This window comes from Maylandia zebra, linkage group LG8 (assembly GCF_041146795.1).
Source record: "Maylandia zebra isolate NMK-2024a linkage group LG8, Mzebra_GT3a, whole genome shotgun sequence".
Classification (NCBI taxonomy): Eukaryota; Metazoa; Chordata; class Actinopteri; order Cichliformes; family Cichlidae; genus Maylandia; species Maylandia zebra.
This window is the reverse complement of record NC_135174.1, coordinates 12,907,946-12,926,833: the sequence shown is the minus strand read 5'-3', so window position 1 is coordinate 12,926,833 and position 18,888 is coordinate 12,907,946. Positions and strand designations below refer to the sequence as shown.

The 18,888-nt window shown below is 44.1% G+C and overlaps 1 protein-coding gene across 1 annotated transcript; it reads left to right on the top strand.

The window, feature by feature from the left end:
* Positions 1–1,962: 1,962 nt before the first annotated feature.
* sbk1 (SH3 domain binding kinase 1) lies at positions 1,963–15,801 on the top strand. The gene is made up of 4 exons (XM_004562479.4): positions 1,963–2,683; positions 9,247–9,488; positions 10,194–10,396; positions 10,824–15,801. Exons 1-4 carry the CDS (start codon positions 2,646–2,648, stop codon positions 11,646–11,648), a joined length of 1,308 nt encoding a protein of 435 aa, XP_004562536.1. The 5' UTR covers positions 1,963–2,645; the 3' UTR covers positions 11,649–15,801.
* The last annotated feature ends 3,087 nt before the right edge of the window (positions 15,802–18,888 follow it).

The following is an 18,888-nucleotide window of genomic DNA, read 5'->3' as shown; positions in this document are numbered from 1 at the left end:
TTTAAACCATTTCTACTTATTTGTGTTGACATTAAGTACGGACTTACCTTTGTCCTGCATGGTGAGCTAGAGCGTGAGAAAAAATATGTAAGTCATTTAAACAGTTACCTGTGATATTAACAAAAATAGAAGTAACAACACCTAAAACACTACCTTACAGTCACACAGGCAATGTCACATATTAAGAAAAAAACAATACATTTCACATGTGTTAGTTAATATTCTTTAAAAGTCAGATATTCTTAGTTAGCTGTGTTACAAACATCACAAGACACAAAGGCTTAACTTAAACATTACAAAGTTAATTAAAAAGTAAAGGATATTTACAAGAAGCTGTCTTCAAAGCAAGAAAGTGTCTTACAAACACTGCAAGACGCAAAGGCCAACTTAAACTTTTAAAGTTTAAGAACAAGTTCTAACATCACCTAGTCAGGGTCACTGTCATCAAGTGAAAGGTTAAAAGGCCTGTCCCAGAGGCGTCTGAGACCAAAAGAACCTGATGATGTTGAAGGGCCACAGAACGTGTCATCACTTACCTTGCACCTCTTTGCACTTACCTCTTCAGTGCAGATGTCTTCTCTGCTTCTCTTTGCTGAGGAGGTGAGAACTGAGGTTGAAGGAGAAGCTTCGTGAGAAGAGGTGGAGGATGAGAGAAGGATATACTCACCATACTCACCTTTACTGACACGCTGGGTATCAGTGTCCTGTTCTTCATCAGAAGAGGGGGAGGATGAGAGAAGGATACACTCAAGTGGAAGTGATTGGGAATGACAGTAACTCAGCCACGGTGTGCTGAGGGACATAATGCCCAGAGGTCAACAACTTTCTGCAGTCTTTGGCTACAGACCTCCAAACTTCATGTGGCCTTCAGATTAGATTAAGAACAGCACATAGAGAGCTTCATGGAATATGTTTCCATGGCCAAGCAGCTGCATGAAAACCTTACATCACCAATGCAAAGTGTTGGTTGAAGTGTGGCAAAGTACATGACCACTGGACTCTGGAGCGGTGACGATGTGTTCTATGGAGTGATGAATAACACTTTCCTGTCTGCCAATCCGATGGATGAGTCTAGGTTTGGCAGTTGCCAATAGAATGGCAGTTTTCTGACTGCACTGTGTCATGTGTAAAGTTTGGTGTCGGGTTGTTTTTTAGAGGTTGGGCTCAGCCCCTTCATTCCAGCGAAAGGAACTCTTAATGCCTCCGCATATCAAGAACTTTTGGACAATTTCAAGCTCCCAACTTTGCGGGAACAGTTTGCCGATGGCCCCTTCATGTTCCAACATGACTACGCACCAGTGCCCAAAGCAAGGTCCACAAAGACATGGATGAGCTAATTTGGTTTGGAAGAACTTGACTTGAGAGTCTTGACCTAAACCTGAGAGAACACCTTTGGGGTGAATCGGAGTGGAGACTGTGAGGCAGGCCTTCGCATCCAAGATCAGTGCCTGACCTCACAAATGCATTTGTGGAAGAGTGGTCAAAAGTTCCAATAAACACACTCCTAAACCTTGTGGAAAGCCAAAGGTGGACCAACATCTTATTAAACCCCATGGATCAATAGTGGATGTCACTAAAAAATCATAAACGTGTGAAAGCATTGCATTCTCCAAACAAACCCAGCCATTACATCACGGCGTTTTCCTCAGTCCAATCTGTTGTGGTTGGCAAACAAGTGTGGCGGGAGGCCTGTTGATTAACATGTACAGTAAAGGGGGAGCTGCCGGGCAGTGAATTAATCGAAAGTCTTGCCTCGCTGTTACCTAATAAGGACAGTTGGCAAAGTCACCGTGTGAAGTACACGCAATTGGGGCCATAAGCTGTTGAATTACGCAAGAGCGGAGAAGCCTGCTCGTTCAAAGCATGAATCAAAAGTTAAAGAAGCCCCTGGAGGCATTTTAGGCTCGTTGGGTGGACGCGTCCGGCGCTAGGACCTAGGACACGTGAGCGTATTAGTTTGCCGGAGGGGTGGAGACGGCGAACAATGAAGAAACTGACTGGTAGGACCTGCACAGGAGAAACATCTGAGACACCCCCTCCCCTCCCCTACACCCACTGTCCAACTCTAGAGCGAAAGACAGTACGGACTGACCGGCCGTCAGTAACAGCGGGGCCGCTGGGCTGAGTTCAGAGAGGAGCGCAGGAAACACGCAAACGCGTCCGTGCGTGCAGAGCGGAGCTGCGCTGAGGTTCCTGCGTGGATGCGAATGAATGGGTTCGCCTCTGAGTGTGTATGTGTGTGTGGTGCTGAACTGGGTCATGCGGACCGCTGGAGGAGCGAAAGATAAACACGCACCCTCCTCATCCTTCTCCTCGTCCTCATCCTCCCGCTGCACGGCAGGTTCAGATGGTGGGCGCACAGAGGAGGGATCCCAGCATGTGTCCCCATCTCAGCACTGAGCATCAGATGCTGCTTTGATTCCACCCGCCTCCAAAGAAAGTCTCAAACTGAAGAGCATCTCCAGAAAACAGGGGGGCAGCAGGCTGCCCGCTGTGAAACTGCGAAGGCTTTAAGGTGTTTTTTGTTGTTGTTGTTTTTTAAGAACTCTGTGGCGTTTCTGAGTGATCGATAATAACGAGGAGAACCGGATCAAACGGATCGGCGCTGAGCAGAGCAGAGCGCAGAGGCTCTGCTCGCCGAGCGGATGCAGGACCATGGAGGAGAGAGACAGGTCGCCAGCAGGTGAGTGAGTAACACCTCACATGCACCCCGAGGTGCCTGAAACCGGGTCAGCCTGCATGATGCATGACACTGCAAATGAGAGAGGAAGGAAAGAAACAGCTGAAGTAGAAAATCTTTATTTTTCCTTTTAGTGTCCCAATTTTTATTTGCGATACTTTAAATGTAATAAAACGCTCTTGCAATTAAAATCTGGTGCTCCCCACTCTGAGCGACTTTCAACTTTGACCCACTCACAACATATCCGTGCATGAATAATACAGGAGCACATAAAAATATCCCGGTGTCAGCACTTATTATACAGCACAGCAGCTTTATCTTTTCCCCACCACCAGGCTATGAGTCATTCTAACTGGTATTAATGGTTGAGAAAAGACCCGATCTGTGTTTTCATCCACATTATTTGTGATACCTGCATATATCCCCCCCCCCCCCCCCCCCCCCTCCTTGTTTTTGTTATTCAGTCCGCACTGTGGATGTGAGGGCATCCTGGTCTTTAATGGCCCTTTCAGACTTTGTCCAGAGCAGACAGGTGATATCTCATCCCTAATGCTGTCTAATGCATTTAAATGAGAAGCTGACTTGAAAATCCCATAAAAAGCACAAGCTGGAGGCTGGTAATGGACTCTAACTGAAACACAACAGCAGCCAACGGTTGTATATAAAGGAGCTGCAGTGGCTGACATTTCTTTCTGCTTTGGCAGATTTATTAAATTTTTTCTGGTGAAGTAGGAGACGCACATTATTGACCTGAACGGTGTGAAAACAAAACACCCCAGAGATGATGTGATCTTAAAGTTGGGCTCTACGCTTTCAGCTGAAATTCTTAACTGTTTATGACAGAAAAAGCAGCGTGAAGTTACCCAAAATGTTCCAAACAAACCCTGCAGAACTTCTCCAGCTTCCACAGATAGCTACAGTAGGCTATAATGGGCAATAACCAGCTCCAGCTCCTACTAAACCCATCTCCGCCCATTGACACCCACGTGCACGTGACTAATACGCCGTCTTTAACAAAGTTTTGCCCGATTTAGATCTCTTTATCAAAAGATCCCATTTAAGCAGGCACGGTTTGCCTGTGCAGTGGCTGTCACGGTAAAACATGGCTGCCCAGAGGACACAAAGAATGCAAATGGTTTGTCAATTAAAATGCATAGAAGACACGAAGCTCTTTACTCCCCTTGCTCAGATGTCTGGCCCCTGCTGGGTATAAAAAATCCACAAACAAAACAATTACGTGCAGATTACATCCTAGAACATCTAATGACACCCAATTAGTGTACATATTGTGACACATGTGCTTGTGTTTTCTCTGTTGGCTTCTTTTCCTTCTTCGTCCTGTGCGAATAACACTGTATAGACTCTGTTATTTAAGGCCTTTTTTCAGTTTGCGTTAATATGGCGTTATTCTAGTAACTGGTCAGTCAATTCTTGAATTGTGTCTGTTCTTGTCTTCAGCTTCAGATTTAAACGAATAATCTGTCACCGATGTATTTAGAGAGAGATAAAGCAGAGTTAGTGAATGCAGCCTGAGCAATCAGCATTAGTAATTGTGCTTAGAGGCTATTGTGTTTGTGCAAGATAACAAAGCACCATATACTGTTAGCTTGCCTTGAAGTAGAGGTTGTTTTTTTTCAGGGTTGGGGGAGAAAAAAAAAAGCAACATGCTCCTTAACGGAGCTGTTACATCATTTATCTACACCCCCGTTTAAACCCCATTTTACCGAGCTCAAATTAAAGTCACATTCCCCCATCTTTGTGACATCACAGGGACACGAGCTGTGTGGTTACTGAGGAGGCAATGCTTCAGTTCTCTCACTGGATTTCCACACCATCTCTCTCTCATTCTCATCACTTTAGGTTACTGGATTGTGAGGCTGTAAGAGAGTGAGGGTAGCTTACAGCTTCTCCCATAGGCAGCTTATTGCACCGCTGACAGACATCACAGTGAGGGTGACGTTGATTTTTGATTGGCGTTTATAATCAGATGTTTACAAGTTCTTATACCTCAGACCTTAATCGTAAACTACAATAATGATAGCTGCTATTCTTAAGGTTGTTTTTTTTTCATATTTTTTGCCCTTTTATGTCACAGATAGGCCTTGGTTGTCGTCTTTGAACGACATGTCCTTTGCAGTGTCACCCCTCACAGCTAACCACCGCTCTCAGTCCTTGTTAGGGAAGGTTTAACCTTGGGTTATCCCATACAGAGTCTTTGGTCTTTCCAGCAGGAGGCAGCTTTTGTTCCAGGCTGTGTGACATACAGCAGAGGGAGGGAGGGATGATGGGGGAAAGAGGGCAGAAGCGAGGCAAGCCAGGAGCAGGTTACGGCAGGCTCGGTCCCAGCAGGGGTTCGTCCATATGGGCAGCTGTGCAGGGCTGAGAGCAGGTGATTTGTCAAAGTGAGCGTCTGCAGTCTGTGGATACTGGTTCACCTATCACAGCACAGCAGGACGGAGGCACTAAACCCACCAACTCACTGGGCATGAAGTTTTGTTTTGCTGACGAAGGAGATTCAGCTTCTTTTTTTAAAAAGTCTGGGCAAAGAACAGAGTGTCCTCCCTGCAAGTGGCTGTCAGGAGGAAGCCATTTAGTTTAGATTGAATGATCAGTGTTTTTATTCTGCCCACCTATAGCGAGACAAGAAGGAAGGAAATGCAGACAGACAGACCAACAGATACTGTACATGTTGTTCGCTGCGTGCAGTTGCTTTTTTTCCCAGACAGACAGCATTAGTCACGTCGCGTTTCACTCGCTGGTTTCACTTTGACCCACAGGCGAGGCACGTTGGGCATTTTGACAGTAAATTGGACACAAGAGTTCAGTCCTCACCCATAATGACTCTTCTGCCAAGAGCCAAGCAACTAGTCCATTAGTAACACAGAGAGGTAAAGCTGCAATCTATTTATTTCTTTCATTAGCCCCTTGTTTACATTTTCAGCAATAGACAAAAGAGATGAAGGAGAGGAGGGAGGAAGCAGGGACGGACTTAAAAGCACAAACTCTGTGTGTGTGTGTGCGTGTGTGTGTGTGTGTAAAGCTGCTGGATTTGTTTCCGCTTTCCATAATATATACGCTTTATGCACATTAACATATTAATTGGAGATTGATTAATACATTTTCATCTTAAAAAATATTATTATTATTATATATAATCTATTATGTTTATTTATATCGATTTATATCTGAATCGTACCTTCATAAAGTCTTCATGTCCTGATCAAAGTCAGGCCACAGTTCATTGCAGCTGTGCCGTTCACACTCATCACACCAGGAGATCCAGTAGCTCACTGAATACACAATAATTCTCCCTAATGAGCCCCATGTTAATGTGACAGATAGGATTTGTCTGCTTCCGAGCTCTGATTTCTTATGGTAATGAATTGTTGACATTATTACAGTTTATCTTTGGAGGACAAATCGCTCCGTTAAGAGTCTCCAGACATCTCTGTGAAGCTGCACTTGAAGAAGCAAACGCTGAAATGCTCAGATCAACACGAACAGAACGTTTGCCCTGTTGACCTGCTGGCGTACCCTGTGTGCACGGTGACACTAAACACAAACGCAGGCAGAGGATGGAGTTCAGTTTTTCAGGGATTTAACCTAATATGAAATTTGTCACTCCGTCTGAGTAGAGATGTCTGCTTTCCTGCTTGTGTGACGGTGCTCAAAGTGCCATAAAATATATTTGAAAAGCTCTCCAGCAGTGTTTATCAATGTCAGGAGCTGCGACTTGGATACTCCAAGAAAAAAAAAATTGCCTGCATCTACCTGTGTGTGACACCTTAGCTGAGCTGTAATGTTAGCTAGCTGCACTTCCTTTGGGATGACTGGTAAGATTTAAGACCTACTGAAGGTACTATATGAGAGCTAAAAGCTAAAATCAAAGGATCACCCCAGTAGGATTTATTCTCCGTACACTATTATTGCACACAGGAGAGACTTCAGTCTAATCTGATGCAGTGGGCCTACAGATGGACTAACAGTGCCAACCCTGGCTTTTAGGGCTACACCCTCTGAGCATTTGACAGTGGAAGAAAAAGCTAGGAGCATCTGTCACAGGGTTCAACTATGTTTGTCTCCAGCTAGAACAAAAGGTGAACAGCTCCCTTTTTAAGCTTGGATGAGGAAACACGAAATGTCAGTCCATCGCTGTGGTGATAATGAAGTAAAACAGTAAGAAGGGGAAACAGCTTGTTATAGTGCATTATCTCCCAAACAGAATAAGAATAAATCTGGAAAACAGATTGTTTCTTTCTTATACATAAAAAAAATCATTAGTTTTTTGCAGTTGTTTTTAGGCCTCTCACAAAACGGAAACACAAATATGAGAAGAAGCAGCCAATCTAGGGAGCTGTTTTATTTTGATTGAAATGAATAAGACTGGCTCCAAAAATCCCCAGATATGCAAATTAGTCTCGAGCCCAATCTTCATCTGTATGTGGAGCATGTGCGCGTTACCTTGTCTGTGGCCGCCTGAGAGGACGAGGAAGGAGCAGAGGGCGGCGGGGCAGATCAGTAGGTCGGGCACAAACGCTGAGTCGTGCTGAGGCTGACAGCTGCTCCCTCTCAGAGGTAGGAACACAAAGAGCCTTTAATAGAGTGTCACTGTGGGACTGATACACCTGCCTCCCCTCCCAGACACTCGCGTGCAAACACTCACACGGAAAAAAACACACAGCCTCATCCCCACACCTCACCTCCACCTTCACTGCACTGCCTTTTTCCTGTTGTTCACATTTACAACATCTCTGCAGGGTGCAGTTGGGGGGGCATCTTCCAACCATCCACCGTCGCATTTTTAGGTCTCTTAATTCACTACTGCAAAGGGAAATGCAGGGTGGGGGAAGATGTCTTTGTGGGAGCTGCTGAGTAACGCGATTATGGATCCATGCTGAAATGCTCCACATTCGGCCTGTGGAGCTGACTGGAAGGTGCCGGTAAACAAGCCCCGATCGAGGGCTGTGGGGGCCACGCGGGGTGGGCGGTCAGAGGAAATGTTCTGTGTTGTGTATCACCAAACCCGGACTGCACTCTGATCTGGAAGTCATCGCCTCGTGCGTCGACTCGCTGAAGGCTACATGCGGCGAGGACGCTCAGCACGAGATGGCTACAATATTCATAGCTTCTTATATAACCATCTCCACGGTTATGATAAAATCAAGAAACAAGTGTTATCTGCACAGTACATGGGGTACACAGGGCACTCGTTCTATTTGCAGTCTTGTTTTTTTTTTTCTTCTTCTTCTTTTTAGAAAGGGTGTTGAGCCAAGAACACAAAGCTGCAAATGGCTGTATCTTATTTTAGGCTTCACTGTCTAATAGCTATATTTATCACATTCTACCCACAAGAGCAGCACCAACCAAATGCCTCGAAAATATACCCCATGCCATATTTTCAGCTGAACATCTAGTACTGTGCAATAAGTCAGAGTCCTTTTTTTTTTGTTTCTCACCAAAGGTGTACCAAAATGTTAATGGAAACACAGAGTTGATGCTCTTTATTCTGAGCCTGGTTTTAAAGCAGCGGCGCTGAGAAACCAGGCTCCAGGGGAAAAAAGAACAAAGAGCAAGGCAGCTGGCTTTGAATGACGGATGAAAAAGGCCATCAGCAAAAATTGTTTGTGCTGATTTGGTTCCTACTAGTGTTTGTGTGCGTGTGTGTGTGTGCTCACTGTGCATGATTGGATGATTAAATTTGATTGTGTGTGTCGGGAGGAGGGGGCTGAACAGAGACTGAGACAATGGATGGGATCATTAGGGTGTTCTGCTTCATTTCACCAAAAGCTCAATTTTGTGTACTTTATTTGATAGCTTCGGTTTTCTTTCACTTTCCTTTGATTCGCTCAACCTTGTAACCAATACGCATGCATCCACTCATCCCTGATATTTAATTTGTTACCAGCGATGTGTGTCTGAACACTCAATTAAACCGCCTATATTTTTTTAAATTCTCGCAGGATCGCATTGACCTATTTCAAACTTAGCGCTTTTGAAAAGCGGCCAAAACTTTGCCGTTGCAGTCATTTATTCCTCACTTTGAGCAGTTTGACAGAAATGCTCAGGGCGACTGTGGCGCAAAAGTAAGATGTGTTGTCGAGGCGAAGCTAATTACTTATACGGACGACGATCAGTTCAGAGCCGTCTCAGATAGGCATGCATGTCGTACCAGCATGTTTACACCTTAAAGCTGTCAGCCCTCTCGATATGTTTCCTTTTCCTTCTACCTGTTGTTATTGATTTTCCCATTGCTGTCTGCCAGTAAGTGCTGTCTGAGTACAGCCACATTTGATAGCTGGACAGAGTGATCCAGAGAGACAGCAGGAAGTACGACACATTTACTGAAAGTTTTCCCCCTGTAGATGCCTTCCCTGCATTGATTGTATGGAAATTAAGGTCCATTAAGGCGTTCCTGATTTAACCATCCCCTGGGATGGGCGGTCTAGATGGGTAATGCATGGATGTGACACTCAAGAAGGATAAACACGTGCAGTATAGCACATGTATAAAGTGCTAGGCATCATCATAGTAATCTGATTCTAATCGGATTTCTCCTCTCCCATCAGTCTGCCCCACAGCGTCAAGGCGAGCCTGTCTCTTTCTCCGTCTGGACCGGGGCGGGTGGGCAGCGGCGGAGGCTCCCCTACGTCAAAAATGGGCTACTGCGGAGGGGTGCCCGTGGAGGATATGCAGGCCCTGGCCATCACTTCTCTATCAGCCGCAGACGTAGCCAAACAGTACGAGCACATCCGCGAGCTGGGGAAGGGCACCTACGGGAAGGTGGACCTGGTGGTGCACAGGACGCAGGGTGAGTTGGTGCAAAAGCTCTTCCAGCCGCCATTCCCGTCTCCAAACTAATCAAGCGTAAAAACTGAAATTTAGGATAGCAGATTGTTATAATCTCAGCATCTACGGTGTGCCAGCGGGCCTCACAGTTGAGCATAACCACTTAAGGCTGATCAGCACGCCGCAAAGTCTCGAGGCACTTTGCTGGGAATTAATTTTGGCAGAGTTAGAAGGGTTGGTTGAGGATTTCTCAGGTTTAGTTTTTAATCTTTTGTTGTAAGAAACCCAAGATTAGAGAGTTGGCTCAGTATAAGCGCAGTATAAGGGAGTGTTTAAAGCGGCGTGGAGCAGAATGACAATGTGTCGGAGATTTATCGAGCTGTGCGAGCATTAACGAGATCCTCCAGCTGTGATTGTGAACAGCTGGTTATGTGTGTGACGGAGGTGAGTTTCATTCACCGTGCACCGTTTGCGTAAATGATGAATGAACACAGCAGCTGTCACAAAGAAAGGGTTGAGTAGTCAGAAATCTTTCTAGTCGCCGAGAGTATCGGGAAATAGTTCCAAATTCACATTAAGTGCTTTTTGGGTAACACATGGACAGTGTTGGACAGCAAAATGTTGGCAGTACTTATGTGAGACACAGGTTTAGTACACCAGAGCTTAACTGTGTTTGTGTGCTCTCTGTGTTAATGTGTGATTTTGTTTTTTTCATTTATTTATTTAGGCACCAAAATGGCCCTGAAGTTTGTTACCAAGAACAAGACAAAGCTGAAAAGTTTCCTGCGGGAATACAGCCTAACAGGCTCACTTAGCTGCAGTCCTTTTATCATCAAAGTCCTGGACGTGCTTTTTGAAACGGAGGACAGCTACGTGTTTGGACAAGAGTATGCCCCCGCCGGGGACCTTTTCGACATCATACCCCCACAGGTAACGCCATCATTCATCCTTCCACCAATCACCGGCCTCACAGTCAGCCTGAGCTGCTCCAATCAGTCATGATGTTCAGTCACGGCAGTTTTAACAAGCTCTCTTGGGGTAGGAGCCTCGTCTTTGTCCCGGTTTCCTCTCTGTGCAAAGCGTTTCACTTTCCTTTAGTGCTATTCCGGCTGATGTGCAGGGAATGCTCGACTTCAAGGTTCTTCTGAAGACTCATTAAAAATGGCTGGACCGGGACTTAGAACTGAGGTTCTGCGTGTTTCAGTTTTTCTTTATATAACATCAATGTTTTATTGGTACTGTATTCTCACCATAAGGCTCTTTTCTCTGTGTCACCTCTCACCTCCTCCATGTAATGTACCCGTCAGATTGTATTAATCGACGTTGCCTGATTTTCTTTTCTGTATGTGTCTCTTAGGTGGGTCTTCCAGAAGAAATGGTCAAACGCTGCATGCAGCAGCTGGGGTTGGCCCTGGACTTTATGCACAGTAAAAACCTGGTGCACCGCGACGTCAAACCCGAGAACGTGCTCCTGTTTGACCGCGAGTGCCGCCGCATCAAGCTGGCTGACTTTGGTATGACCCGACGTGTGGGCTGCCGTGTGAAACGGGTGAGTGGCACCATCCCCTACACGGCTCCGGAGGTTTGCCGCGCTAACCGGTCAGAGGGTTTTTTGGTGACCACCAGCCTGGATGTGTGGGCGTTTGGCGTGCTGGTGTTCTGTATGCTGACGGGCAACTTCCCCTGGGAGGCAGCTATGCCCGCCGACGCCTTCTACGAGGAGTTCCGACGCTGGCAGAAAGCGGGGTGTCCCGTGGGAACTTACCCGTCTCAGTGGCGCCGCTTCACCGACGATGCTCTGCGCATGTTTCAGAGGCTGCTCGCCGCTGAGCCGGAAAAACGCTGCGGCGTCAAGGATGTCTTCTGTTTTGTCAAGTACGAGCTGGTCAGCGAGCTCAGGCGCAGAGCGTCTTGTCGAGCCAAGAGAAGTGAGAGGTCAAGCTCTGGAGTGTGCACCGGCAGCTGCACCTCTTCGACGTCCACTTCTTCGCGTTCCTCCCACAGACACCCTGAGCCTTCCACGCCTCCGGGAACATCCTGCCTGCGCCCGGCTCCCCTCAAAAGGAGCGTCCTCTCCGACCCGTTGTCTCCCAGAGAGGAGTCCGGACAGCACCAGTCTCCGGGAAGAGACAAGAACAAAAGCCAGATGGTGATGGCGACGGCCATAGAAATCTGTGTGTGATCACACTAGCGCTAGCACTGGAGACTAGAGGGCTTTTCACAGTAATAACAAGCTGTGAAGAGGTGTTAATAACTAGCACAGAGAGCCCAGTGAAAAAGGAGAATTTAGACATGAAAGAGAAGCTCAGGATCCAATCCCAAGCAGTGGAAATGGACATCATCAGTCAGTGATGCACACTGGGACAGCTTATCACTGACATTCAATACTATTCAGCTTTTGATTTGTGACCAAAGACTGCTTCCCAAGCTGAGAAGCCGTGTTTAAGAGTCTGTTGTCACTCCTCAAGGCAGCTCATTATTGCCACCCTAACATTTGTGCTCTCCTGCCCATACACTGTGGTGGTGCTTATGATATTATATTTAGATTTACTTCGTGTCTCTTTACTTTAGTGTTTATTTATGTCCAGGAGATTCCCCAAATTCTTCTGAACAGGCGACCTTTTCAGACGGAAGCTTGTTATCAGAAGGCAATCTACGCAATTACATTCAACTGCCATTTCTCGGACTTCCTGCAAACTTCCAGTGGATAAAACTCATAGATGTTTTCAAGATAAAGTTTTACAAAGATAAAAATGAAAAAAAAAAATGTAGCAGTCTGTATGAAGCATCTTTTCATGTAGGTGTCTAGACTGAGAGGCAGACTCTCAGCGAAAAGGCATCAGCTCAGGACACTTCAGTGGGTCACTTCCTGTTTTATTATTAACGTGAATCCTTTGAGTGGCTGGAAGACACATCTGCCACATCTTGAACTGCTCTCAGTGAGATTCATTTCCAATTAAACGCAACTGAATGCAGGGATTGTGCATTTTCTGAGTGAAAATGGAGGAGGAACACAGGAGGCGAGGAGGAGAAAAGGCTTTTTATTGTTTCTTTTCTACCAGCCGTGTGCGTTTTTGGACGTGTATGTGTGTTTCGGAGGAATACAACAACAGGAAAAAAAGCACAAGATTTTTTTGTAAATGAACTCTTGGAGAAAAGGTCGATATTGTACATAATTTGATAGGAGGGCACCGTAATATCAGGTAGTTCAATGATGTAGCTGTATTAATTTTCTACAACAGGAAAGGGTTTTACGGTTACTGCCGGGGTCAATGCATCATATGTAGCATCAAAACATGACAGAGTGTAGAGTCTATCATTAAAAAAATAGATGTGCTATGTAGAAATATCACTTTCTCTATCATCGTAGCAGCTGCTGGTCCCCTTTTTCGTTTTTCTTCTTTGACTGTTTTGGGTTTTAATTTGACTGGGTCTTAACCCTGGCCAGACACACAAATTAATTAATTCCTGCCATGTCCTTTCACCCCAGCCTAATCACGGGCAACACACATTCCCTGCATAAAAAAAAATCATTATGCTTCCTGTTTGTCAATTGCAGCAGCAGACTGTCTTAATTTGATCAGTTAAGGCTAACGAGAGCCCCTGTGCAGGTCGACACCTTGCAATTGTTACTCGGTATATGTCGCCGCAGCCCCTCTATTACTTAAACATTGTCTGGAAGGATGACCTAAGTCTCAGCCATTAACAATGAGCGAGCTGTTGATTGTTCCCGACCGGAGCAGAGCCCCGGCTTCAGCTTCCATCGAGATACTGCTTATTAGGAATGCATCTAACCGGAGCAGTGTGTTCTACGCTTCACTGCGTGCTAATTACCTTTTTTTTTTTCTCTCTGCTTGAACTGCTTCACTCTTATGTCAGTCAGGTGTGTGTGTCCACCTCAGCTTTGTGCGAATGTGTTCTCGTTTCATGTAAGGACTCCTCTTGTGACAGCTCATCACCTCTGTCCCTGTACTGTCGGTACCAGCGCTCCTCAGGTTTAATAGCTTCTGCCCGCTTCTCGAAGACTAATTGAGCTCCAGTGAACAAAAAAGAAAAGAGAAAAAAGTGCTCATCCACAGCTCCTCATGACAATGATTTAGCTCAGTGAGTCCCAACCTTGAGTTCATGAACCCTGGCTACTTCTGCGGTAGTCACAGGGTACATAGAAATATTAGGTGAAGAAGCTGAAGAGGACTGAGAAGTAAATGGCAACCAAACAGAATGTATAAATTATCACCAGATTATCATTGATATAGTAGCTCATCCGGCCCATGACCCATCACAAATCATGCACTAAATTAATCTGCTGGTTGTGTTTCACACACTATGAATTAAAATAATCTGAAAAGTCAAGGAGGCTCACGATTAATCGTATCCTGGACAAAATCTGGCCACTACTCTAGGAGGAGTCGCAATTCCTACTAAACTGGATAAGTGACTGTCAAACAACAATTGTTAATTTAGTCTTGAGCACAATTTGGGTTAAAACACATCAGTGTACAAGTTTAACTATAACCTGACCAATACTTTAAGAGGAGTAGTAATTTTGGTTAATTATGGAGGGCCTGGGGGATTACATAAGCTCAGTGGTTCTTGGGCCAGATAAGCTAAAAATAGAAAAGTAAATGATTAAAATAGATTGTTTAAATAGCTAATGGATGAATTATTAGTTAAGAGAACTAAAAAAAGACAAAAATATGTTGCCAAGTATATTGGATAACAATTTATCAGTTAGCTAATGAATACAGCAGCTAGCAAGATTACAACAAAAAAGTACCTTCTAAAAAAAATTACTAAAAACTGTGTATGATGGATGTGGTTATTGCTACATCACCTCCTGGTTGCTGAAGTCCTTTTTGAAGCCTCGAGTTGAGCTGCTGTCATCTTGGTTGCAAAGTAACAGATGCGACTTGTGATTGCCGGGTCGCTAGCTAATGAGTTTTTGATTTCACGCCAAACTTAATCTTCATTTTGAAACATAGTATGAGGAAGATTTACAAAACAGACTTAATTTTTTGTTCAGCATAAACCAAAGTAAATGATGGAGTCCCTTAACTCAGCAGGTAAATAGACTTCTACACGACTGGTAGCCTTTTTGAAGCCACGGCTAGCGCCACCTGCTGGTGTTCCGATAAAATGCAGGGTTTTAGAAGCTGTGCCAATTTTTTAAACTGTCAATGCTAAAATTGTTACTAGCAGTTATATTGTTAGATAACAGCACTGAGTATCAACTGGAATAGCATAATAAAAGTATAATTCACAGTTGAATCTGTTAGCTAAAAGTAGCAACAAAATTGTTACCTAAACATAATGGATAATTTGTGAAACTGGTAGATAATAGCATTTAAATCATTTTGCTAAAAGTAGTAAACAAGTAGCAAATGAATGTACTGAAATGTAGGATTAAAGTACGACGATAGTAGTAATGGATGGCCAAAATACCTAACTGACTAGCTGAGCGTACAGCAAGCTAAAGTTGTCCAGTTTCAGTTATTTCAGGTGAATACCTTTAAATATAAAAGCGGACTGATTTTGAAAGCTATGGATTTGAAGTGTTTTTCAGAGGCTATAGGATCACGTCATATGAAACAGGGTTGGGAACCACTGACTTAACTTATTGTACTGAATGACACATTTTCCTCCAGCAAATAATCAAAGCTGATGATGGTCCCTATCAGTTTCCTTGTCTCTTTCCATCTTTACTTGTGGTTCTGTAGAGTTGACCATATCAAGGCCTCTCAGAAGGATGTACTGTATACTGAGATGTTGGCTGCCTCAAAGAATTAATCAAAGGGTAATCCTAGAGTAGATGGTAGTGAAATGTGAATTAGCTCTGCCTTAGAACTTGTTGTTTACTCTATGTAGGATCTACATAAAAGAAAAAGACAGGGATTAGACTGACCTTCAGTGTGCATTAGGAAATGTAAAGTAGTAGTCTAACTTAATACAGCATAACACCGAGTAAGGTGTATTGCAAAGTTCAACATGGCATTACGGTGCGTAAACTGGGGCGAATTTCAGATGTGAGCAGCTGCTGCTTTGTTTTAAATCAGAGCCATTAGCATCATCAAACTGCTATCTATTGTTCTAATGTGTACTGTTGTTTCTCATGGACTGTTATGACAGGAATTGTCAAGTTTAATGATGAGGTGTCAAAATCTATCGAGTTTTATTTTAGCTCTAGAGAGAGTAGCCTTCGTCTTAGCCTGTTTTTTGTTTTTTTGTTGAAAAATCGTAGAAGCTCATGTAAATACTGTATGTACTGTGTCTTTAACAAAATTTAAAAAGGAATATACAAAATGTTAATATATGTTGAAATAAATTTATGCACCACATGCAATGGCTGCTGGATATTTCTGAGGGTAATTTAAAATACTGTGGGATTTTTTTTTCTGTCACTGCAGGCAAAGCTTATTCACCGCAGTTTTGTGTTGTCCCAAGACCATTAGATGAAGGTCAGCTACAATCATGTGATTTCCCAAGGCTCTGGCTTTCGTCTGGTTTGCCAGCGAGCCCCCAGACTACTTGAATATGCTGACTTCATTCTGAAAAAGCTCAATTAACACATCTGTAGATAGGAGCTATCTACGGCCCTCAAAGAGCAAGTGAGTTCAAGGACGGTTAGAATATGAAGATGGGAACCATTATCAGCCCACCAGCCGTCCATGCTGCATCTCAACTGTTGTCAGAGTGGAGGAGTTGGCTCAAGTTGTTATCAGGCTGACTTTAGACAGTGGGGTGGCATATCTGCCACAGAGCGAAGCTAATCACTTCAGACACTGCAAGAAAAAGGAAAGGTCAGCCTTGGCACACTGGGCCTGTGTAGTAGGGGGAAGGTTGTCCTTTGTGATGGCCTATTATCCACCTGTAAAAGGCTACAGCCGCCCTAGTGGTGGTGTGGTAATTGTGTTACCTGCAACAGTCAAACTGACTCAAAGTTGAAGAATGTAATGTACAAGACAGGACATTATCCCTCACAGCGACCTGCCGGGCTTTCTGAGGACATGCACTTTTTCATTATTAGCTGTCTCCACAACAATCTGAGAGGCTAAATACCAAAAGCATTTTTTTCTTTCCAGATTATTCCTTAACTGTAGCCTTTTTAAAGACTGCCAGCTAAACTAAATTGAATCCCAGGGCTGGAGATGGCTGGATGTTAAGCCTTCAGTAGATAGTTCACAAAGGAAAGCGATCTTCCCTGGATGCAGCTGTCTCTGTGAGATCAAGTGTTAAATCCTCTTTGGTTATGCTTCCTCAGCGTGAGGGGCCTGTGCGGCTGACTGACAAGGAGACCATTCACAGATTCGTGTCAGAATACTGGATCTCAACCACTAACTACCAGGTTTCACCTCCTCTATACACCGCTCAAGCAGACGTGGCAAGATTTCAAAGTGTTGGCAGCTTTATGTTATCACAGCGTGAAATGGTTCTCAGAAAAAAAGAGGCTGGCAGAACCTTGCAGTTTCATTCAATCAAAGCGCTGGACAGGTGCACTTGCAGCATGTATACCAGGTGCAGCTGAATGGCTTAACATAAAAAAAGAAAACACGGCACAAGTTAATCCTAAAAGTTGCATGTGGGTGGATGCAACTAGATTGCTGACCTGTCCAGGTTGTACCATCTATCGCTCAAAGTGAGCAGATTGATCCAAATATCGATTCTATCGATATTATTCTATTTCCCCCCCCAAAAAATTTATTTAACAAAATTCAGTGGCCTACATACTGAACTTAGAGAGTAGAAAAAGTGTACTATCAATATTTGGATTGATCCCATCACCTCTACTGCTGTACCCTACTGTAAACCTCATAGGTTAAAGCATTGGTATACCTATATTTACTTGGTATTGGATCATACCAAAATCTGGAGTATTGCACGGCACTACCTCTTGCCCCGTGACAGCTGAGATGGGACAGTGACTTATAGTGCTTGGTTTCAAAAAAGATAAACAATTGTGCAGACAGAGGCTTTAGGTACAAAGAATAATTACTCTCTGCTTCAGCTGTTAAATTTTTACATAAGCCACCATTTCCTTCAATTCAGCTGTTTGCAAACAAGTACAGGAGAAGCACTCTGCATATTAAATGCATAGTAAACAATGAGGGGAGGTATTCTGTTTTTTTAGTTTTCCATATTGAAGGCTGCAGAGTAGTATTGTTTTCTTCTCATTTTAACACCACGAGGAACACACTGTACAGAGCTGAACCTCCCGTATCTCCTCAGCATCCTGCCTCTGCACCTTACAGACGATTCACTTTGAAACTGTCAGCTGCACCGCTACCTATTCCTTTCGTCCCGTGATGCATTTTGCAAAACAGCCACGGGCATCGCACCGGAGAAGCAGCTGTAGATTTGAAAGTCGGAAAACTCTGATTGTGATAGTGATCTCAGCAGGGGTTGAGCGCGAAGGGATGATACCCACTCCCTCAGATCTACACTCAAACATGATGTGGAAATAGTGTCTGATCACAGCAGGATGAAAAAGGACAGCGGAGGAAAAGAATGTCAGAGTGCAGAGAAGACAGAGAGCTACAAGCAGGAAGAGATGTGTCAAGTGTGTGAGGAAAAAAAAAAAAGGAAATGTGTTTGTGTGCTAGAGGACAAAGTGGAGTTTCCGCCCAATAATATAAAGCGTAACCACCACTTTTATCTTAAATTTGTCAGATGTTTTTGGATATTTCCATTTGTGAGTATGGTTTGTGCTTTGATTGCAGTGTGCTACTAAATTTTGTTTGTGCCAGACATAAATTCTCAGTGTGTGGTCGTCTGCCACCATTGCTATAGCAACTGAGATGATCCCGTTTTAGAAGAGCTCTGAAATTGTCTCCTTGTTTTAGAAACCCGCAGCACATTTCTTCTTGTGGAGGTGCTGCGAACACTTAAGGCGCTTTTCATTGTGTATTTTTATCTCGGTTTATGATACTGAAAAATCTTGTTTATTTATGTTAGTGTATTGTCTCCCACTCAGATGGATCGTTAAGCTGGAGGGCTTCTGCTGGTGCTGCATTTTCCCATATACACAACTAGCTTCCTTGGTGCAGGCAAGCATCCAATGCTGTCTCGGTATATCCTATACAGTATGTCGTGAATCAAATATCTCACAAACTTCTAAGGAAGTATGAAACATAATGAATCTAGTGACCCTTTGACTTTCCATCTAGATTTTAATCCGACTCTACCTCCTGATCTTCCCTCAGTGGCACTATCAGACTTAATCTAATTGAAAGGTTGCCATAAAATTAATCATCCATGCTCACCCCGAAGCTAAAAACATTGCACACTCTATCATCAGTTATTAAGTCTGCACGGCACCCTCAGATCTCCAAACACAACACAATCCATCACATTCTAACAGTCAGATTGCAATTTGTGTTTGTTTAATAGCTTTTTAGATTCATCTTACATGCACTGTGGAAGTCTAA

What these genes read in the sequence shown, in the direction of transcription:
- sbk1 (XM_004562479.4), top strand. Translation starts at nt 2,646, where the DNA reads ATGCAGGACCATGGAGGAGAGAGACAGGTCGCCAGCAG. An exon ending in GGTGGTGCACAGGACGCAGG is followed by an intron (nt 9,489 to 10,193) that starts GTGAGTTGGTGC and finishes TTATTTATTTAG; the next exon opens with GCACCAAAATGGCCCTGAAG. An exon ending in TCGACATCATACCCCCACAG is followed by an intron (nt 10,397 to 10,823) that starts GTAACGCCATCA and finishes TGTGTCTCTTAG; the next exon opens with GTGGGTCTTCCAGAAGAAAT.